Source organism: Dreissena polymorpha, chromosome 16 (assembly GCF_020536995.1).
Source record: "Dreissena polymorpha isolate Duluth1 chromosome 16, UMN_Dpol_1.0, whole genome shotgun sequence".
Taxonomy (NCBI): Eukaryota; Metazoa; Mollusca; class Bivalvia; order Myida; family Dreissenidae; genus Dreissena; species Dreissena polymorpha.
Window position 1 is genome coordinate 24,123,698 of NC_068370.1, and position 22,192 is coordinate 24,145,889.

A 22,192-nucleotide genomic window follows, 5' to 3' on the forward strand; every position below is an offset into this window, starting at 1 on the left:
AAGTTTATATGCATGGTAATTGGATTTGTCACCTTTATAGGGCCTTTAAGACATCCGACTCTATCAATAAAAGCATTTAGCACAGATAACGAAAAACAGTCATCGGAGGAAAAAGACTTGTTCTTTTCACGGAAACAAATCGCACAGAAACGTTGGCGTGAGAAGAAAACACGCGACTCTGAATATAAATAATCGATCGAGTGTAGCGGCAGAGAGATGCATTCTGTATGGAGGCAATAAAGTGGATCTAATGGCAGTGATATATGGTGTAGAAAAATGAGTGTTGTGATTCGAAAACGGTGTCACGCATCGGCTTTGCAAAAAGTGCATTCAGCCATATGGCCACGAAGTTCATGAATTTCTATCATGTGAGTATTCTTTTGGGGATATGAATGCAAAGATCTTTCTGGAATATAAGAACAGCAGAGATGATGACGATGTTAATGAGTTATGACAACCAATCTGTTGGGAGTTAGAGTCTCAAGCTGCGCAACGTTTCGAGTGGAGAGAAATCTGAATATGCTTCGTCTTGCTTACGCTATTGCAACAAGGTCTTTGTCCCGAATATGGGCGTTTTCATCCGTCGATAATAATCCCAGAAATAAAACAAATCGGTTGTAGGATATATTGTGTTTTTGAAACGGGAAGTTGGAATGCATGCATGCCACGTGAATTCAAGAGATATTTTTGCGCAAAAATAATATTGTTTGATTCTAAATGGGACGCCTTTTGTATAATATGCGATGTAAAACGTAGAAAGTACACATATTTAATACAAATTGCCATATTATATGTTATGTGTTTCATTATACTTAAATCAAATATGTATTGGATTGCTATAGAATGAGAGATCTAATAAAATACTATGCCTGTATATGATATTTCGTATTGAAAAACTACTGCGTAATGAAGCGTGTATAGAAATTTAATGTAACAGATGTCCAATACGACTTATTATCAGTACATCACAGCATTATTGGGAAATGATGACAAAGCCAACAATAAATGAATCGCGCCGTTGTAAATACCCTTTTAGTGTTTGTCGATATTAAACAAGGTGTTTACAGAGAATGATAAAACAAGTGTCAGAATCATCAAATGCAAAATCAAAATGTACATATATAAATGTGTGAATGTATAGAGTAGGATCTTGTGAACATCGTCTCGCTATTCTTTAAAGTAACATTGGAACCATATCAAGCCTGCGTGTTTCATGTTTAATATCATAACAACCTGGTTGTTTCATTCAATTAAATATGTGTCAAATATGAAATACTAATTTTGCACGTCGAAATCTCAAAATTTAAGTTCAGCTTAAGTACATAAAATAAGATGGTGTAACGTTTTAACTAACGGTAAACGAGATCAGACTCAGAACAACATTTCTAATGTGAAAACAATATGCGCAACGGTCAAACGAGACTCGAAATATCCGTGGAGAGTGAAGCGGACAGGAGGAACGCAGACATTGGCGACGTGAAAAACGCCGCAGCCGATGATGACAAAGATGACGAAAACAAAGAATTAATCTCGCTTGAGCCGGTTAACCTGAAGCTGTTCGACACGCAGCTATCCGATGACGAGCGGATCGTCCTGAACGTGGGCGGTGTCCGGCACGAGACTCACACCAGCACACTGCAGAATGTGCCCAATACCCGCCTGTCGAACCTCGCAGAGATGCACGCCGGCTCCAGCAACCCGAAGGACGTCTACTTCTTCGATCGACACCCGGCCGTGTTCAACTCTATCATAGATTACTACCGGACTGGTAAGAATACATATGAATCGTGTTCTGAGAAAACTGGGCAAAATGCATGTGTGTAAAATGTCGTCCCAGATTAGCCTGTGCAGTCCGCTAATCAGGGACGACATTTTCCGCCATAATTGAATTTTTGCTAAGAAGAGACATCATTTCATCGAAAAATGTCATAAAAGCGGAAAGTGTCGTCCCTGATTACCCTTGTATATATATATATATATATATATTTGATAGTGAATTTTTTTCTTTCCAGAAAAGTAGAATTTTCGTTACAACTTTATTATTAAATATTTATCATTCAAAATGATGTTTTCACTAAGATATATCATAGCCACACGCTAACCACCTGTGTCCCGGCCGAACATGCGTCAATACCACTTTCGAGACCGAAATGAAATATGTTTGTATTTGAACCATGACATATAGGCTGTGACGAATGAAACTGTCATTAAGGAAATGATATTTGTTATGCTTTATTACAAACATATGTCGGGACTAGAATTTGCTTATCGATTTAGGCATTTTTTTGATATTAGTAAAGATATTATTGATTACATATATTAGTGTCGCTAGATTCCATTACATTAATAGAACCATAAACAAAAAGATACCGTGTAATGCCTATTGTTTGCTCTGTATAGGGATCAATTTATTAACGTGGAAGACTGATTAAAGGAGCGATGAAATGCATTAAGGTTCATGTAGAGGCTTCATTTTGAAAAATGTGGGACCCCTAGCATTGAACTCAAATTTGACTAAAGGAAGAGTGCCACATTGAAAATGTATACATATATGCTTTAAAGGATGTTTTTCCTTCAAAGTGCTACCAACTTTGTATATCAACGTATCATAACATCCACAAAATCAATCAAAATACAAAGCGATTTTAACAATAAAATATACATTATTTTCAAAAATCTGAATCATGTTTATTCCACGTATTTCGGCGGAAAACTATATAACTAGTGATTTATATCGACATTGACGAGGGCAAGTTACGCTTAAATAGTAAAAAAAGTTTACATATCTAGAAATATCAAAACTCGAACACATGTCATTTCATCAGCACGGGGGCATCCATTTTTAAATTAATAAAATAGAGAGAAACATGCTAAAAACTCACTCATCGCCTAATTGACATTCCAAACGGTTGACGATGACAAATGCATTGGATTGTAATCTTTCCGTTGATGTTTGCAAAATGCACGATCAGACCTTATAAACACTCAAAAGAATAACTATGTAAGAAGCATTTCACCAATGTTTACAATCGTTGTCGAATCACATACTTATATTATTGCGCATAAAATAGTACGCATACAGACTGACAGAAAGATCGATACGTAACTCCGTTCAATTCATAACGGTATACTATTCTATTGATAATACTATTGATAATATATAATAATACATCGCTTTAACAATCTAAAAGTAGAAATAATTCTTTTAAATGGAGTTTTTAATAACGAAAGTGAAAACAACGGAAGTTGGATGGATATTCTGTGAGATGCACTTCGGCTCCAGAAAAACAATACAAATAAACTAAAAAAGACGTGTGGGGGACAATTTTCATCTGGAAAATATTTGAAATAGGGTAAGTGATGATATCTCTACGTGGTCATTTCTGTTATTTATTGCGATCTCTTGCTGATTAATGTTAATAGTTGTTTTACTAGTTGCCACCCAACTGTCAAAATAAGATGTGTTTTCTCAGGTATGTGTATACACAAACCCGGTTTTCTCACAACTGCACGTGGTTTCGACCGATTTGTTTTGCACGTTTTTCTACGGAGCACAGCGAGGGCCACGCTTTCAAAGGGGTAGAAGGAATCGAAATGTAAAATCAATCGGTTTGCCAATTTCTTTATATTCCTTTACAATTTTATATGTCGTCTGCAATCTATTTCAATTTGAGATGGTTTAAAATTTGCAATTTGGTTGTGAGGTAAATAACAAAATTGTTAGGCCTTTGAAATAGAATTGTGGCTCTTATTATCCACCATACCTGTATTTTTAAAAAAGTAGTTACGTTTTAGTTATTTTTAGAACTTTGTTTAGGAAATTTATCCAAAAAAGGCAGTTGAATAAAAACTCATTTGTTGTTTAATGACAATAATTTTCTGTGAAATATTGCTAACTTGACCTTGTATATGTATATAGCTTTGTATTTATTCAACTTAAGGTAGTGCATATCCTTCCTAACTTTAGATTGAGATTTTGTATATTAGTGTAAAAATGTATTGGTCTTAAACCAAAATATGAATAAAGCACACAAATATTGAATGTCAAAAATGTGTTCATGTTATTCTATCCGTCTTAAGCTTTAAAATGATATATAGTTTGACCATATTGTACCACATTGAATGAAGAAAAACCAAAGCGAAGTTTTAACGAATTTTATCCCCCCATGAACCTTAAATACTGCAAAGTAGAAACTGTATTGTCAGCATACGATTTTAAATCAATTATGTATTCTCCGCAATATTTTGCCTGTTTGGATGGACAAATAAAAAGTATATACATGTATCTTCCCTTTTAAGGCAACAACAGTCTTGATTTCAAAAAACTGATCTGAAACAATAACATAATAAATACATTCGATACGTGTTGATCCCCATTGTTTACTAAGGCATATATTTATTTGACGCCATATCTATCTGATATTTAAATTTCATATAGACATGAAACATTGACACAATTTTTATAAGACAATGTCTGCTTAAATATATCCACACTTTTTGCATCAAATACTCCAATAAAGTTGGCGTTAATTGGGTGCTGATAAATAGCGACTAACTTAGAATAACAAGAAGTTTTGCATTGACAACTTTTCGGAATAGAGACCTCATTCAATTTAAGACATTAAACCTACCAATAAAATGCTACTTGAGCATAGATCTACTATACTTTATTTAATGAATTGCATTTACTGAAATATGTAAATTGACTAAAATCGGGTGCACAATTCAGTTTTGGTGATTGCGTTAGTTCATATGGCGGGTTCGTGTTTTTATTTCATAATTACCTTGTGGCAAATGTCAAACGTTTGGTATTGGAGCACTTTTTATCGTTATCCAATATACGGATAATATATCCAACAGCCAGACAAAATTGGCGACAAAAGTCATTATTTTCACATTTGCGCTCTTTTCGACGTTCTTGCGGGTATAGTTTTCTAATCTTGTGTGGTGTATGTTGGCGACCATTTTCTAACTCTAAGCATGCAAAAACGCTATGGAAGGAATAAACCATAACACGTTAGCGTAAAAATATTCACGAATATTGTGACAAAATCAGCTATAAATAAGAAATGAAGAAGTTGATTTATCCGCAAAAATTTAAACCCTCGAGTATATTTATAAAAAGTTAAATAGTTTAAAGGGACTTGCTCACATAATATAAAACAAGAAAACAAAATGCGAATTAAAAAAAATTATTTAAATGTCACACATATAAAGAAAGAAGTATGCATACTATCAAAACTAAAGAAAAAACACTCAAAGTTAATGAAAGTGTTACAATATATATTCGTGTTTTGCTTTTCATCAATAGTTTAGTAAAACCTTGTTATACCGAGCTTTTGCTTCCATAGGTCTGAGGTTTATTCTTTGTTATTGTTATTGAACACAATTCCATCTATTTCAGTTTTTAAATGTATTCAATTAATAGCATTTATTTTAAATGAGAAAATCTGTTAACAATTCCGTCTAATAGCACGGTGTATGCTGACATAAACATTTCTTCCTGGACAATACCGAATGTATAAATAATTGATATATTCGTAATATGTGTTTGACATTTGAAACATTCAGTTTCAGTCACACGCTCCTGATTCCGGACGTGATAATGTTTATAGGGTAATAATCAAATATGTTAACAACGATTTCACGAGGTTCGAAAACAATTCAAGTTTAACGACTGAATTGTTACATTTAATATCACTATGTTTTCTAGCAAAAGGTCGTGTTAAAAGATTTCCCAGTTATCGGACGATATTATCCAATCATTTCAGACGAGCTTTGCTGTATTCCCACTCCACTTTTCCAGGCGGACTTTGCTGTAATCCCACTCTACTACTACACTATTCAGAGACTTTTAGCAGTTATCCCACTGATCTATCTCACTACTTTGGAGATTTAAATAGTAATCCTAATGCTTTACACCAATATTTCATGGAAGTTTCGTGGTAATGCCACTGACCTATCCCACTATTTTGGCAAACTAAGCCGTAATCCCACTTCTTTCCTATGGCGAACTTCGCATTAATTCCGCTGCACTGCCACACAATTAAGGATAGTTTCGTATAAATCCATCTGCACATTCCATTATTTTAAGGGGGGTCCACATGAGTCCAAATGAAGTATCCCACTTTATAGGTTTGGTTCGCATTTAAATCTCTGGTCTATCTTTTGATTGTTTTGAGTTTTCGCTGACATCCCACTCTAATATCCTTCGCAGTTATCCCACGGCCCTCTCCCAAAATGAAGGGGAGTTTCGTATCATCAAAGTGCACATATCATTATTCAGGTGCGTTTCACAATACTCCGAACTATCCCATTGTTTGAGATTCGCTTACAATTAATCCTTCCGTTCTATATAATAATTGCTTTGAGCCTTTCAGCGGTCCTTCTCTGCTAGTATCTCCTGTTTCAGCCTCCCATAACATTTCACGTTAAGACGTCTCTGTGAAATATATTATATGTTTGATCGAATCCGGGCCTCCGGGTAGTTGCTTGGGCGTTATATACAGTGATTTCAGTGAAGCGATCGTACTGGACTGGATTTGATCCCATCTCTTGTGTGAGTTTAAACGATCTCCCGCAAATGACTACTCAATTAAAGTACTGACAATTTCCCCAAATCGACCTTCGTTAAAATCAATTTACATGTTCCAATTCCAGGCGAGCTGCACGTGCCGCTCGAGGTGTGCGGGGCGGTGGTGAAGCGAGAGCTGGACTACTGGCAAATCAACGAGAACATCATCAAGTCTTGCTGCTGGCGCACGTACCGCTCCTACATCGAGAACAAGCGCATCCTCGACTCCTTCAACCGCAGCATCAGCCGGGAGCACGTCAAGGTTGACACGAAGAACCTCCGGGGATGGAAGCGCGTGCAGACGGAGGGTTGGCTCATACTGGAGCATCCGCGCACGTCTAGGGTTGCTATGGTAACATATTTTCTTTGTGTATTTGTTGTCTCACATTTAATGCGGACCTCAAAGAAACATATTTCGGATCGCTTAAAATCTTCTCTCTGGTTGCTTTGGCAAATCTTTCCGGTTGCTAAGATATACATCTTGGTTTTATATTGTTAACTTTTTAAGTTGTTATAGTCAGCAACTCTGGCTGCTATTGTGAACGATTGTTGCTTTGGTCGACATCTTGGGTTCCAAAGGTTAACATCTCGAGTTGCCATGATGGACATCTCGAGTTGCTATGATGAACTTCTTCGGCAGTAGGGAAAACCTCTTGGGTTGCTATGGCGGACATCTCGGGTTGCTATGGTAAACCGCCCGGGTCGCTATGGTGCACATTTCGAGTTGCAAAGCTAGCGAAGTTACACAATTTCGGATCGCCTTTGTTGCTATGGTTATAATAATTGTTTTGATTGTTCTAGTTAAACAGTTGTGTGACTGCCCGTGGTTATACTGATGTGTTTTGTCTGTCTATTTTTTATGGCTGTAAGCTATGGAGCAATACTTGTTAAACATGTGTGTACTTTCTGTTAAAAACAACGCTATAACGCATCAAATACTGTATTAAAATGTAAAATTATATTGCTTTTCATAGCAGCATGGCAAAAACACCCCAAGAAAACAATAGCACATATTAAATTATTATATAATTTGAATAATTGTATGATAGACACTACTGCAAACTACAGAAGAAGACTTAAAACAGTAAAAGTAGTAGGTGTATCAGATGTTGCCCTTGCCGTATAGAACGAACTGCTATTGTAAGGAAATATACGGGTTTTTTTGCCATCCCTTGAGGCATTTCCGAAAAACATAATACCACTTAAAAAACAAACAATTATTCGTATCTTGGGAATCTCGAAAAAATGATCTACCGGTATGATCTGTCAACTTGCGAATTGAGCATTCGCGAACATGTCAAACCTTCGTCTCGCTATAGCCGTCAACGTATCGATCCATATTTTCAAGGGAATTGTTCACAGGTTTTCGAATTTTTATGCCATTAAATGCATTTGCTTACAAAACTTTAATATTTGGAATAAGTACAATAAAACAAAAATTATTGACTCGACAGAAAATCTATGGTAGTGCTCTAATGCTTGGTCAATTAGACCCGTGAACGAGCGTGTTTTTTATGTTTTGTTAATCATCGAATTATATCCAAGTTTATAAATGTAGTGTATTAAAATATAAAAAAAAATACTTAAGTATTCTTACATCTTTCAATTGATGAAAAAACAAAACAATTATTTGTATTTTTCTAAGTCACGGGGCCATTTTGTGTGTTTAAATATATTGTGCTGTTTTAGTGCATTTTTTCTATATTGTGATTTTTCCAATCTGTGAACAAGTTACTTTAAATATGACGATCGATACGACAGTCGCCTATTGTAGTCTCCTCGCATCACTGCGGACTGTCATCCCAGACTATAAATCTTATTAATGTTTCACGAATGCTGCCTGATTGTGTTCGTTTAATATGAATACAGATTGTGGTTAGCAAATGATTCGAAGTTAAAATTTTAAAAATGCAAAGGCAAGAGAATACAGTCGAAACTGACCTAACGGCCACCTGAATTTACCGGTCACCTCCAGACAACGGTCAGTCTGGAATCCCCCCGACGAAAAACACTCTATATTACACTTGAATTTAACGGCCACCTGACCATAACGGCCAACGGCCACTATATTCCACTCCGAAGTTCATGTTTGACCTGAAATCAACGGTCACGCGTCAGTCGTCTCGAGTCGCGAAAATTAAAAACACAGCACATTATTTGTCCGTCTATTTCGCGTTTAAAGCGTCTGAAAGCGGTAATTGTCTATGATATCATAAAAGCGGTCCGCTGCGAGTAAACAAATTATAAGGTATTGAGAAGATTTCTTTTCCGGGGATATTTGTGGGGGTATCTTCAAAAGAAAATATGTCATAGTTTATGACTTGTTTAAAGTACTTATCGCTAAATTAAATGACCGCTATTTCTTTGAATTAGAACGGTACAATTACACCGTACTATCGGTTTATGACACCGAATCCGCTTTTTAGACTTTTACGGACGTGACGTCAACGGAACGTGACAAGCTTTATTTACTGAATAAATGAGATGCATGAGTAAACAATTATACCAGCGTTGATAAAGTCATTGCTTTAATTAAACAATATGAAATTAAATCAATCTAAAAGATATTATTCTCTATTATTCAATGTACACGCGTAAGTTAATGCTGTTATTATGCTTTGTTAATGCAATGAGCATATGTTTTACACTGTATGCAAACGACTGGGTGGGGTAACGACGTAGTTATACTACCAACTGACCAACCTTCTTGAAATAGTGATCCGAATTCAACGGTCACCTGTGGACAACGGTCACTCTGATCATTTCCCTTGACTGACCGCTGAATTCAGGTTTGACTGTACGTTAATATGTTAACATGGGAAACAAATGCTCGTGAGGCTTAATTTACAAAATAAAAATAGACTTTTATAAGACAAAATGCTAGAGAAATGTACCCAACAAGACACTAGACAAATTGTGCAAAATATATAAACCACTTAATTTACTGGAGTAACCGCGTTGAAGATCTCAAGGCAAAACATTTGGAGTTTAAACCACTTTTAGGTTGCTTCAAGCTCAATCACATTCGTGTACTGTAATGGAAAAAGTGCCGCCTTCTGGTCGAGATACAATCACGAACGCTATACGAATGGCTTCGATTAAAATGCCCCAAGATTTTGTTCTACTGGTTAAAAATGACCCATGAAAAGCATTTGGTTTCAAATGACTTAGACCATCAAATTTAAACGCTTACATCCAACAAGACTATAATTATGTAGCCGTTACATCATTAATCGTCAAGTATTGGGTTTGAACCATATTCGTTATTATATTGTCCTTCTTGGATTGACTATTCATTTGCTTGTCTAAAGCAGTCATATAAATTACTTATCTAAATATTTATAGATTTTAAATTATCGCGCCATGTTTAACTGACTGAACCTCCTTATCCGCACACGTTCGCTATCTTTATTGCTGCCTTGATTACTGAGTGATAATGTATAATGTTAGATGAAGTGAATAAATGGCGATTGCTTTGCCCTGGGGAATCTGAATAATTAATAGTGACAAAATCATGTAAGAGTGCTTTTTATTCTCAGTTGATCTTCTCAGTTGATCGATTAAAACATACTTTGATGGAACTTGGACATATATTCTTGTTGTTGTTGCTTTCTATTACTTAACCTTTTTTAGCAAATCCTTAATCAAAGCCATCGAACGAAACATCGAACATATTGTAAACAAACATCACCGCACTCTAAAGGGTACTGCAACATGTCTCGCACTCGCAGTAGGAGCGAAGGAACTTTGAAAAAAAAGTACCGTTGTGTTATATATTCCCATAATTATTACATAGCAGTTAGCAGATTACTGACACTTGCGACAGCACATTTCGGCATTATGAGCAAGTAACATTCATAACGAAATTTTACAGTGTACACTAAAATATATAAATTTGAAATCATGTTGCCTGACAATGTCCAATACTAATTTTAGCAGTCACTCGTGTAGTGTACTGAATGTTGTTGATATAAAATAGATCAATCGCTTTTGTATAAGACTTTTGTATAACATCATTTAAACCCCATAACAAATTATTCCGACACGTTATGCCTCACACAATTCATCCTCTGTTAATAAACAAATTGAAACAATACGGAAATTGCTCTTGATGTTCTCACACGCACGATTTTGCTTTGGTGTAACAGTCGTAGGTTCCATTTTTAAATCTTTTGTCTGGAAATGAACAGTTTTTTAAATCATATATAGATAGCGTGACACCAGCTGATTCTTGCTCCACAACGGTTTCCACAGATTGGATATAGGGGCATGATTAGCGGGGAGTAAGTTTTATAATTATGTAAATAGACGTTATATTTTCTTGAACATAACTGTTTGCGTATGGATCTATTTGAGAAGGAATCGAAAGTCACTTTGAATAAATTTATTTTAAAAAATATGGTTGGTGGAAAGTAACAACTTCATGTATGCCTGATCAACTGCATTCGGCATTTAATACACTGAAGCTATATATCCTACCAGAAAAGCAAATATACCGACTGGCGTTATCGCTATTCGCTTATTACAGCAAATGTATTACCGAATGGTCCTTACAAATTAGTCTCGACCGACTGGGAATCATAAAGTATGTCGTTTGGTGATGATAGTTGGTTATTTGATTCCATAATGCTGGAAGCAACGTAGAATTATATGCAATAAACGACGATATTATAAAATTAAATTAAGGTTTATTTAAAGCAAATTACTTAACTCAACTAGGTCAAGTTCTGTTGAGAGGATTTGATTTTTAATATTTAATTTTGTTATTATTGTTGTTTATTCAAAACATTGTTTTTTATATCCTAGGTCTCTCTTAAAGTCACCAAAAAGATACCTTAAAGTTCTTGGAAAATCATATTTTAAAAATCCATGAGCAAGACCAGAATGTAAACACAACGTAAAGAACTTTATTTTTGCAAATATCTCAAGTTATTCAAATGCATTTGCAAAAATATATAGTGCATAAAAGACAGTTTTCTTGCAGTTTGTGCCGATATATTAAGGTATAGGAAAAATCCTTGAATATGTCTGAAATCGGTGACAAGATTTCACCTTGCGTGAAACATAACCGTGTATAATGAATGCAGTACAATTTGAATTTTTAAAAAAGAACTTATTAAACTAAGTAATTATGATGCATTTCACATTGCCATAAGCAGCATAAAAATCTGTCTTTTATGAACAAGTTGAAATTCTTAAGAAAACTTGTTCAAAATAATATTTGAAATATAGCATCAAGTGACGTTGTGTTTAAATCATTATAGTTTAAAGGTGGAACCCAAAAAGTCACGTGATCCTTCACACGGAAGACAGTGCACCCCGGCAGTGCACCAGATCACTAACAACATGTAAACATGCATTTATGGGCCCTTTGTCTAAAGTGAACGGATAATATCATGGAAGCCCGTGTATATCAAATTGACATGAAGTTGATCTCATACAAACAATCCCAAAGTTGGCAAGCCATCTGAAACCTTCTTTGCAGAGGTATAAATGCATCCATCATATCGACATTATGGTATTCTGCTGAGATGCATTCATTTTATTTTGTTTTTTGATAAGGGTGCATAGCCTTCTTTCTGATTTCATGGCAACTGACGAATTTCGAAGTATTTTCTGCTCCTAAATCGATGAAGCTCGACATGAAGATTATCCAGGCTGAGTGACTTATAATCATACACTTTTTTTCCTTTTGTGTACAAGTAAACATCAACAATTAATTGCATTGATTCCTCAATATCACCATTTTATTTATTAAATACAATGTACAAACATGTCTATTTGTAGAAGAATTATGGGTATTGGCAAACGTTTACATGATAAATAACAAGTAAATTGCTACAATGTAGAATGTAGAACGGAGTTCAAACAACAAATATCAAACATTATTTATTCGAGTGTGTGCAGTGTATCGACCAAATACATTGATTTGGAATTTTGATGCTTAGGCATCACACAATCAGCCGTTAGCGCATGCGGTCTTGTCGCCACGCATCAGACCGACATAATTATTTGTTTGAGTGCACTCAATTTATCTGCATACTTTGAGATTGTTGAGATAAGGCAGTCGCCAGTCTTGGTGTATTGCGTTTAAGACGAGTGTCGGCAATGATGGTTATGGCTGAATATGTTATCGCGAAAGTTATTCCATGGCTTCATCTGTTACTACAACGTTTAACTGGTTATTCTAGTGCTGCATCTGTTACCACGAAGGTTTGCTTGTTATTCCATATCTGCCATCGCAAAGGTAATCGGCTTACTCCTTTGCCGCCATCGCAAGTTCAGCTGGTCTCTCTGTGGCTGCGTCTGTAATCGCGGTGTTTGGCTGCTTTTTTCCTTGGTTATTGGTCCTTGGTTACTGCATATGTCATTGCTCAATAATGCTGACTATTTCGTGGCTGCGTCTGTTATCTAGTTTTCCATGGCTGCATCCTCGGCCGCGAAGTTTAGCTTGTTATTCCATGGCCGCATCTGTTACCGAGCAGTTGAGCTGGTTGTTTTATGTCTGCATTTGTGACATAGAATCAAGCTGGCTTCTGCTCCGTCCTAACGTATTTTGCTTATTTATTTATATTACTTACAACCCATAATGGTTTCGTTTTGTCAGTGCTACGACGTTAGGCTTAGCTACGCCGTTCAATGAATACAAAAATCCGTAAGCACGTCGCTTTAGATTATGCCTTCTCTTTGTTACACATTCGATATAATTGTCTGACTAAGTGAAAGACGTCTGTCTAAGGCCGTCAGTCGCTGGGAGGTAATTTGATAAACGAAGCAGCAGAAGGAGAAAAATAAATTAAATGTACAGCTACAAACTGAGAGATATTTGTAACGATTGTTTTTTGTGTGTTTCTTGTGTGTGCGTATTTTGTTTTGTTTGTTTGTTGGGATTTTTTGTTGTTGTGTGTTGCTTTTTTTTTTGGGGGGGGGGGGGTATTGTCCGTCTCTCCAAATCAAGTGATTACTGTGAGAAATTAGCTTTTTGGTATGAATATATATCGTTTGAATGTTGCATTCATTAAATTCACGACGGAGATGAAACGTGTGTGACTGTGAACAGCAGAGCATCCTCGGCGTATGTTTGCTTTTAATTATATCCCACACATTTCAATAAGTATTTATCTAATGCGCATTTACACTGTAAAATCAATCCAAATAGATTATACGATACATGTTTTCGATGGATTTTTACTGTTAATTCTCACAGGATTCACATTCGTACATTTAAAGACAAATACTTGATTAGCTTCATTAAAATCATCAACACATCATTGATTATTTCTCCTTAACTACGCAGACATTGTTTGTAAACGCGATCAGCCAATATTGAAAATGCCTGAGATTTTCTCCCACACGCGTTTGTTTCCATGTTTCTTACATAAAGTTTCCCTCGTGTAATTTTCTAAACTTGTTGTTTTCAATGGAAATCTACAATATCTGGAGACGGTGCATAGTGTGTTAACGTAACTCCGAAGCCTCTTGGTGCTGGCATGATGTCCCTCCTATTGAGTTATCGAAGGCATGAGAAGCATTTAAACTTGTAACACTGTTTTCTTAGAAATGCTATTACGTTTTCAAATATATCTACAACGTAAATATGATGTGTATTAAGGTTTTTAAGGGGAAAAACGATTCACAAATGTGAATGAGCTTACAAACAATCCCACCGGTGTTCGCTTTTATAACGAAGCTCTGAACTGTACCGTTAAGTATTAGTACAAAGTCTTTCTTTAATTATGCATTTTGTTTATAGACAGAAATCTTTTAAAATCAAACAAATTAAGTGCTGCAAAGTTACATATGTTTAAACTCGGTTGTTTAAAGGCCTTTAAGAAAGTAAGAAATGGATCTGATAAACCTTTCCCTGCATCTGAATGTCCCACACCCACGTCAGTCACAATATAAAGAAGTGAAACTCCAGCTGCTGGGGTAGTATTGAATTATTATTATAAACAATTAGTTGGTCCTTTATTTAAGGCAAGTGACCGATTGCCCAAACAGTACATAACAGCACAATACAGCACAATACAAAACAACATAAACACAAATAAGAATAAAGCTGGGGTCACCGCCTTGAAACGGTCAATGCAAAGCATTGGGGGTTTAAACCGGTTTTGGAGCGCTCAACCTCACACTTGGCCCAGCAATATTCATAATACATTTAAGTGTAAATAAAATTTAACCTTATAGCATTATAACTCAAATTAAACAATAATAAAAGGGAATTAAAACGCATTCAATTTAATTACCATTTAATTACTCAATGGTATTGAAGATACCAGAGCAACAGAGTTACTACTTTTTGAGGAACGATGGAATGAAACTATGAACAAGTGTCAACTACATTCCTTCTTTATAGAAAAAGATTTAAGAATATAGCATCATAAAGTTTATATTTCAGATCATCATCGCACAAATACAGGAAGAAGCAGCAATAATGGGTGTAAACGTTCCATATTACATTGCTTGGTTGTTTATGTACTGCTAAAATAAATCAAACAAGAAACGCCTGTCACAGAGAAAATAAAAATAAAATTATAAACCCAATAACCTATGCATGTAGATTACAACTGGGAAAGTTGGTCGTATGATGTCACAAAAATCAATGTACCCAGGAACAGATAAAGAGTTATGACGTAATTGACAAGCGAAGACACAATGACGTGAACAAAATCCTGGGGCAGTACTGTAAAGTTAAAATAAAAATATTAATGGGGCGGTACTGCAAAATTGAACTACTAATAAAACAAGTTTAGATGATTAAATATTAAGAATCAAATGTATAAAAATGGTAATTCCATTAAAGCGACATTATTGGAATCAAACAGTATATAGGTGTTTTGACAACTGACGACAGAAATGATTTGATGAAAGATGTGAGTCTAAATGTAGTTTTCATGCAGATTTGTGGATACGACACAAAGGCACAATTATGTGAAAAATGCCCATAATATCATTAATGATTCCACATTTTAAGAGAAGAAAGATATAGTGATTCAGAAACCATCAAGCACGTGTTTTTAAGTACATCAGCATCATATCCTTTTGATAAAAACGAGTTAATTAAATTAAAAAGTTTAATATGAACATTTTCTTTAACATATTTTAATTTGCGGACACGCTTCAAAACATCTCCATAAAATGATGGATGGGAAATTCCATTATTTAAATGCCATTTTAAAGAAACATTATATGTTGAAATTAAATCACCATACTTTGAGTGTGATTTCGCGAATTAACTTCTTAGGTTATGATACAAAAAGCCTTGTTTTAGCAATTTCTTTGTTAATATAAGATTACGATCATTAAAATCTTTAATACATGAACATGCTCTGGCATAACGTACCAACTGTGAAATGTAAATACCATAGGAAGGACCTTTAGGGATGTTGCCATCTAGGAACGGATAATTCACAATTTCAAAGTTAAAGTCGCCCCGTTTGTCGTATAAACTAGTTTTAATCATATTATTATTAATAGTAAGATGTAAGTCTAAATACGCAGCATCTGTATTGGATTGAGACGATCTATTTAAGACTAGTGCGTTTGGGTAGATTTTGTGAATATATTGTTCAAATAATGGATTATCCAAATTAAGTATGTCATCAATGTACCTACTAGTAAGGTTAAAACATTGAATCAAATCTACTTGTTTAGTTTAAGATAATTCTAACATAAATTCGCTTTCATAACAATATAAACAAGAAGTGTTTGTGAAACACTATGTCCCCGTATATGACGTTTGACCTTGAAGGATGACCTTGACCTTGACCCTTCACCACTCAAAATGTGCAGCTCCATGAGATACACATGCATGTCAAATATAAAATTGCTAGCTTCAATATTGCAGAAGTGACATTACATGAGCAATTTGACCCATATATTTGACATTGAATGATGACCTTGACCTTGACCTTTCACCACTCAAAATGTGCAGCTCTATGAGATACACATGCATGCCAAATATCAAGTTGCTATCTTCAATATTGCAAAAGTATTCATAAAATGAGCGATTTCGGCCACATATATTTGACCTCTGACCTTGAAGGATGACCTTGACCTTGACCTTTTGCCACTCAAAATGTGCAGCTCCATGAGATACACATGCATGCCAAATATCAAGTTGATATCTTGAATATTGAAATATTGCAAAAGTGAACATTAAATGAGCGATTTTGACCCATATATGTGTCCTTTGACCTTGAAGGAGGACCTTGACCTTGACCTTTCACCACTCAAAATGTGCAGCTCCATGAGATACATATGCATGCCAAATATCAAGTTGCTATCTTCAATATTGCAAAAGTTATTGCAAATGTTAAAGTTGGCGCAAACCAACCAACAGACCAACCAACAGACCAACAGACAGGGCAAAAACAATATGTCCCCCACTACTATAGTGGGGGACATAAAAAATATAAGCTATAAGTGGGGCACAATTAGTACCCATAGGAACGCCAATAATTTGTTTAAATATTTTACCATTAAATTCAACAATCAAGTTATCCAGAAGAAAAGTAAGTGCTGCACAAATGTCAAGACCAGTCCAAATGATGCAATTATCTAATATCTGATTAGTAAAAAAAGCTGTTTAAGTGTTTAAAGCTAGATATGAACACTTCTCTCTAGCAAAAGTTTTTTCAATCAAAGAAACAAGTTTGGATTTTATTAAAGCGTGAGGAAGAGTTGTATATAGTGTAGAAAAATCTTAAGTGCTTACTTGTGACACCTTATATTTTTTCTTTTCAATTTTGTCAATAACTTCTAAGGAGTTTTTTGTTGACCAAAATAGGTTAATATTACTATTTCATAAACTTTATTACAATATTTAGCTATATGATATCTAATAGCACTCGATGAAGATGAAAGATTCACTGATAACTGCTTGGTGGTACAAGACACTGAATTAGCGATAAACGACTTTTATATGGCGTTTTATGTACTTTAGGTATCCAGTTAGGTGATGGCAATTTCTTGTCAGTTATATTGACTATTACATTTAATTTTTTGCATTCGGCAATATGGTCGGCAATAATTTCATTAGGTTGCTTATTGTAATCACAATATGATGTAGTTTGTGAAAGTTCTTGTGAAATAGTTTGAACATAAAACACTCGTCATATTATTATAACACTATTAGCAGCCTTATCAGCAGGAACTATGACGAATTTAGATTTTAAGTCTTCATGCAATTTACAAAGATTTTGTTTATTAAATTTAGGTGAATGTGGTAAGGCCAAAGGATTTGTATCATAAAAATATATTTTATTCATGGCCATACTAAATATTTTTGTTTTCCAATCATTGAGTGCAGTTATTTCAGCATTTTCCTTCCTGCACTATTAAGTGCAATAATCCTGTAAGGATGTTACGATTTTCATAATGCAATCATCAAAATCAACAGGAATAGGCAATCTATACTTAGGGCCTCTGCGTAGTAAATTTCTAAGGTTTTTATTTTGAATGAAATTAAGGTCCCCAGTAATAACATGTCCAACTGGACCATATATATATTTGGAACTAGAACAGTCACATGATGTAGGACAATTTCTTATTACATTAAGAATCAACCGACGTACATTTTATCATTGAATATTTTAAGAAGGTCAATTAAATCAAGACCTTTGTTACAAAACTCAATTTTGATACGATTTCTAGTTTTGTTGAGTGCATTATCAATACAAGGTTTAAGATAGTAGTCAGTGAAAGATTCAATAATACAAACACATTCATATAGAGGGTCAGATGAAGTAAAATAAGTTTACATTCCTTATCAATATGCGCCAACGAAGAAACAGTAAGAGAGCAAAGTGCACTTAGTACTTTATGTTTACCCCCATTTTGTAATAAAGTGTAGCAGTCATTTAAATTTACGCCTTAAGTTACCATTTTTCCTAATGCCGTGTGAACGTTTATTTCTTAGGCGTTTACTAAACGAAGAAAATGAATTAATCGATTTATTTTTAGAAATAGTTCCAACATTTAGAATATTATCATTTAATCCAAGAGGGTAAGCTGATTGCAAACGTTTAATCCATTCAATTTCCGACATGCACCTTGCTTTTAATTGGCAAGTTTTCTGCCTTAGAAATTAACTTTAGATAAGTGGTTTTGTTAATAACGAATCGATTATATCCTTCCCATGAAATGGTATACGATTATAGCAAATGTATCACCGAATTATCAGGCTGTGGAAATTAGTCTTGACCGACTGGGAATCATTAAGTGTGCCGTTTTGTAATGACACGAGTTGGTGATTCGAATTCGTATAACTGGCATGTACGCATTTTCTCGAGTGCGGCGATAGAATTGAATACTACACAAAGCCTGACATCGATTACTTTTCGGTCATTAAGTTTAATTGCGTTAGAATTGATACACAGAGGATTTCCGGGTATAAACCGGTTCTTTAACGCTGATTTTCATCGCTTCCGCAACATCAAATTTGAAATAATAAATTTCTCCCCACCTATTGTCATACTATTGCGATGTATAAGTGTAGAGGGACAGAAGTCATTGACACACGTTCACAATACAAAAGAAAAATACCGTAAGTCTTGAAAAAACATTTCGTTAAAGGGACATATTGAACGATATGAGATACATTTTTCAATTAATGAATGTTTGTCGATCACCTATAGCATATTTGGAGTCATGATGTGGACAAATAAATCAAGGGTCCGTGGATTACAACGCGTCAGACCGACACATTGGATTGTTGGTTCAATTCGTGAGAGTCACCAGCATACTTTAATATCATGAAATAAGTTACATTGCTCACATGCCAAAGTGTCTTTTATATTTTTGCGAGGGCTTTGGTTTGTTACGCCTTTCACTTGAGTACCTTAATCCATTATAAGGTCGCGTCAATTATTGACAACTCCTTTTTACATGTTTGATCCAACTGATTAATGGATGTCCTCATAGACCGCTAGGCGCTTGAATATAATGTATTAAACAAAACACGAGGCATGATGACGCTGTATATGTTCGTTCGTGTGTGATTGCTTACGTTCGTGTGTGCGTATGTGCTTCCGAAAATGTCTTTATTGTAACTTTATCATTCATCGTGCAATTGTTTAAAAGCATACCACAAAGGTTCACCATCATGAGACAACGTCTCTCGTAAAACACCGGTATCAATACCTTAAGGGTCAAGGTGTCTAGTGAGGTCAAAGGTCAACATTGGTCATAAAATACTTGACCGGACCATCACGTTGTCATTCATCATTCAATAGTAAAATAATTTACTAAACGTGACCATCATGAGGTAACAGCCTGTGGCGTGTTTCGCCTGTTGCCTTTCTTCAAAAGTCGTGGTATCAGGTAGACGTCAAAAATCAATTGTTGCCATAAAATAGCTTGTTTAGACTTTGATTTTGTCAGGTCTGCCATAAAAAACAATGTGTCGCATATAAAATCCGTTTCTTTAACTAAAAAGGCTATACGTACTTTTAATATCATAATATACTATATATATGCTATTATATTGCAGAATTTATTAATCGCATTGTTTGTTGTTGTTTGATGATGAATCATTTTTCAAATATTTATGTCATCAGTTCTGAATAACGCGAACCATGTTTGTCAACATTTTAAAAGAGACGGACATGGTTTTAGATTTACTCCAACGCGCGTGTTTGCTTCACGGTTTTCAACGGAGAATATCTCTCGTAGAATTTTCATAAATCTATATAAGTAATGAAAACCTTTCTATATCAAGAGACTCTGAATATAAACATTAAATTTACTAATACTAAAGCCAATTGGTCTGTGCACGATTTCACTTCTAGAGATAGTGAATAACGGCACGATAGTTTCTTTAAATCTTTTTCAGTTATATACTTTAAGTTTCGCAAATTGTATACATAATATGTTTAACTATGTTCACCTTAAATACTACAATTATCAAATATTTATCGATTTTAGGAGAAAACCACACAGTTTTAATGCAAGTTTGGTAACAGGCAATCACACAATTAAAACGAGGTTAGCAATAGTGAGTGTTCCGATATCGCGTTGGTAATTTGATTTCAAATTCCTGGGGGAAATGTTGGTATTTATTGTAAAACTAGGAAGGCATTAATTTTTTGTTAAGGCGAAACGTGGACGCTATTGCTATTAAGAAAGCGGATTTAATTGATGATAAGCCATGATCTTTCAAGATAGTCGAAATGAATAGTTTTTGAGAACATTCATGTAAATGAAAAACATGTCTAAGACAAGAGATACATTGTGTAAACCAAGGAAGGAATATAGAAACGTAAATCAAATGACTTTCTATTTATTGGAATGAGTATATGAAATGTGATACAGCTGTATATAATTGTGCGATTTGTTATTATTGCGTATTGCATCGAAAAGCACAGTCATATGCTCACAGTTTTTTACTATTACAAACAATCTTGGATACAGACGACTGTATGGTTCCGACAGTAAAACTCAAATAATGAGAGCTAAATTTTCAAATAATAATTGGTGAAAATTAAGAATATACAGTGATCATTCCATGTATTTATATTGGAGGAATTTTAACTTGTGTTATTCGTCCTTGACCAAACGATCCAGACTGAAATCCGGGTGACAATAACAATCTAGGCACCTATTTGCTAGCAATGGTCTAACAGATAATTACATGCCAATCCGTTCGTATCTTCTCATAACCGCTTTAATTAGGTGACCATGCAGATTTTCTGATTTCATGACAACTGCTGAATTTCGAGATAATATCCAGTCTGGAAAGCAATGTCTCGACTGGTTTAAATATTCGTTATGAATTATGCAAATATTATGTTCCTTTTATTATAATTTCCTATTTTATGACAATAGCTTAATTTTGAAGGAAAGTCTAGTTCAGAAATCGATCACGGCATCAAGTTTTAATGCGCAACTGATGGTGCAAATATTATTTCCATGAATGTACCAGTAATTTATGCTAAATGAGATTGATTTAACTATATCAATATTTAATATATATGTATCGAGAGCATCTTTAAGACAGAGCATTAAGCCAACACATTTCTAACAAGAGTTATTAACATTCAACAATGGTTATCTTATTGTAAATTGGCATAAAATCATAATTGTTCACATATTTATTAATAACAGTGAATGTATCAAACATAAAAACGATGAAAGGTGTTCATCTCTCTGTTTGCTAGGGACCCCTCTCTTTTGCTATGGTGAACAGCTTGGGTCGCTGTGGTTGACGTTTTCGGGTTGCAAAGCTTGCGAAGTTTTTTTATTATCATGAAGTAAGGTACTAGTGTTTTCATGTGTTAAAAAAATGCGGGTCTTCTATGTTGCTATGGTTATGGTTAATGTTTTGATTGTTCTAGTTAAACAGTTGTGTGACTTCCCATGGTTATACTGATGTGGAATTTTTTCTTTTTTTTGCTGTTATATATGGAGCAATACGTGTTATAAATGTGTGCATTTTCTGTTAAAAATACAACGATACAACGCATCAAATAAAGTAAATTTAAAATCATGTTGCTTTTCATATCAGCGAAGCCAAAACACCCCAAGAAAACAATAGTACATATTAAATTATTATATAATTTGAATAATTTTATGATAGACACTGCTGCAAACAGCAGAAGTTGACTTAAAACAGCA

At 34.7% G+C, this 22,192-nt stretch overlaps 1 protein-coding gene across 1 annotated transcript in view; it reads left to right on the forward strand.

Annotated features, from left to right (window-relative positions):
* LOC127862003 (potassium voltage-gated channel subfamily C member 3-like) overlaps positions 1-22,192 on the forward strand; it is a 55,546-nt gene that overhangs the window by 11,222 nt on the left and 22,132 nt on the right. The window contains exons 2-3 of the mRNA XM_052400857.1: positions 41-1,768; positions 6,661-6,926. Coding sequence (XP_052256817.1) covers positions 1,402-1,768; positions 6,661-6,926 — 633 coding nt within the window. The 5' untranslated portion in view covers positions 41-1,401. The remainder of the gene's footprint in view (positions 1-40; positions 1,769-6,660; positions 6,927-22,192) is intronic.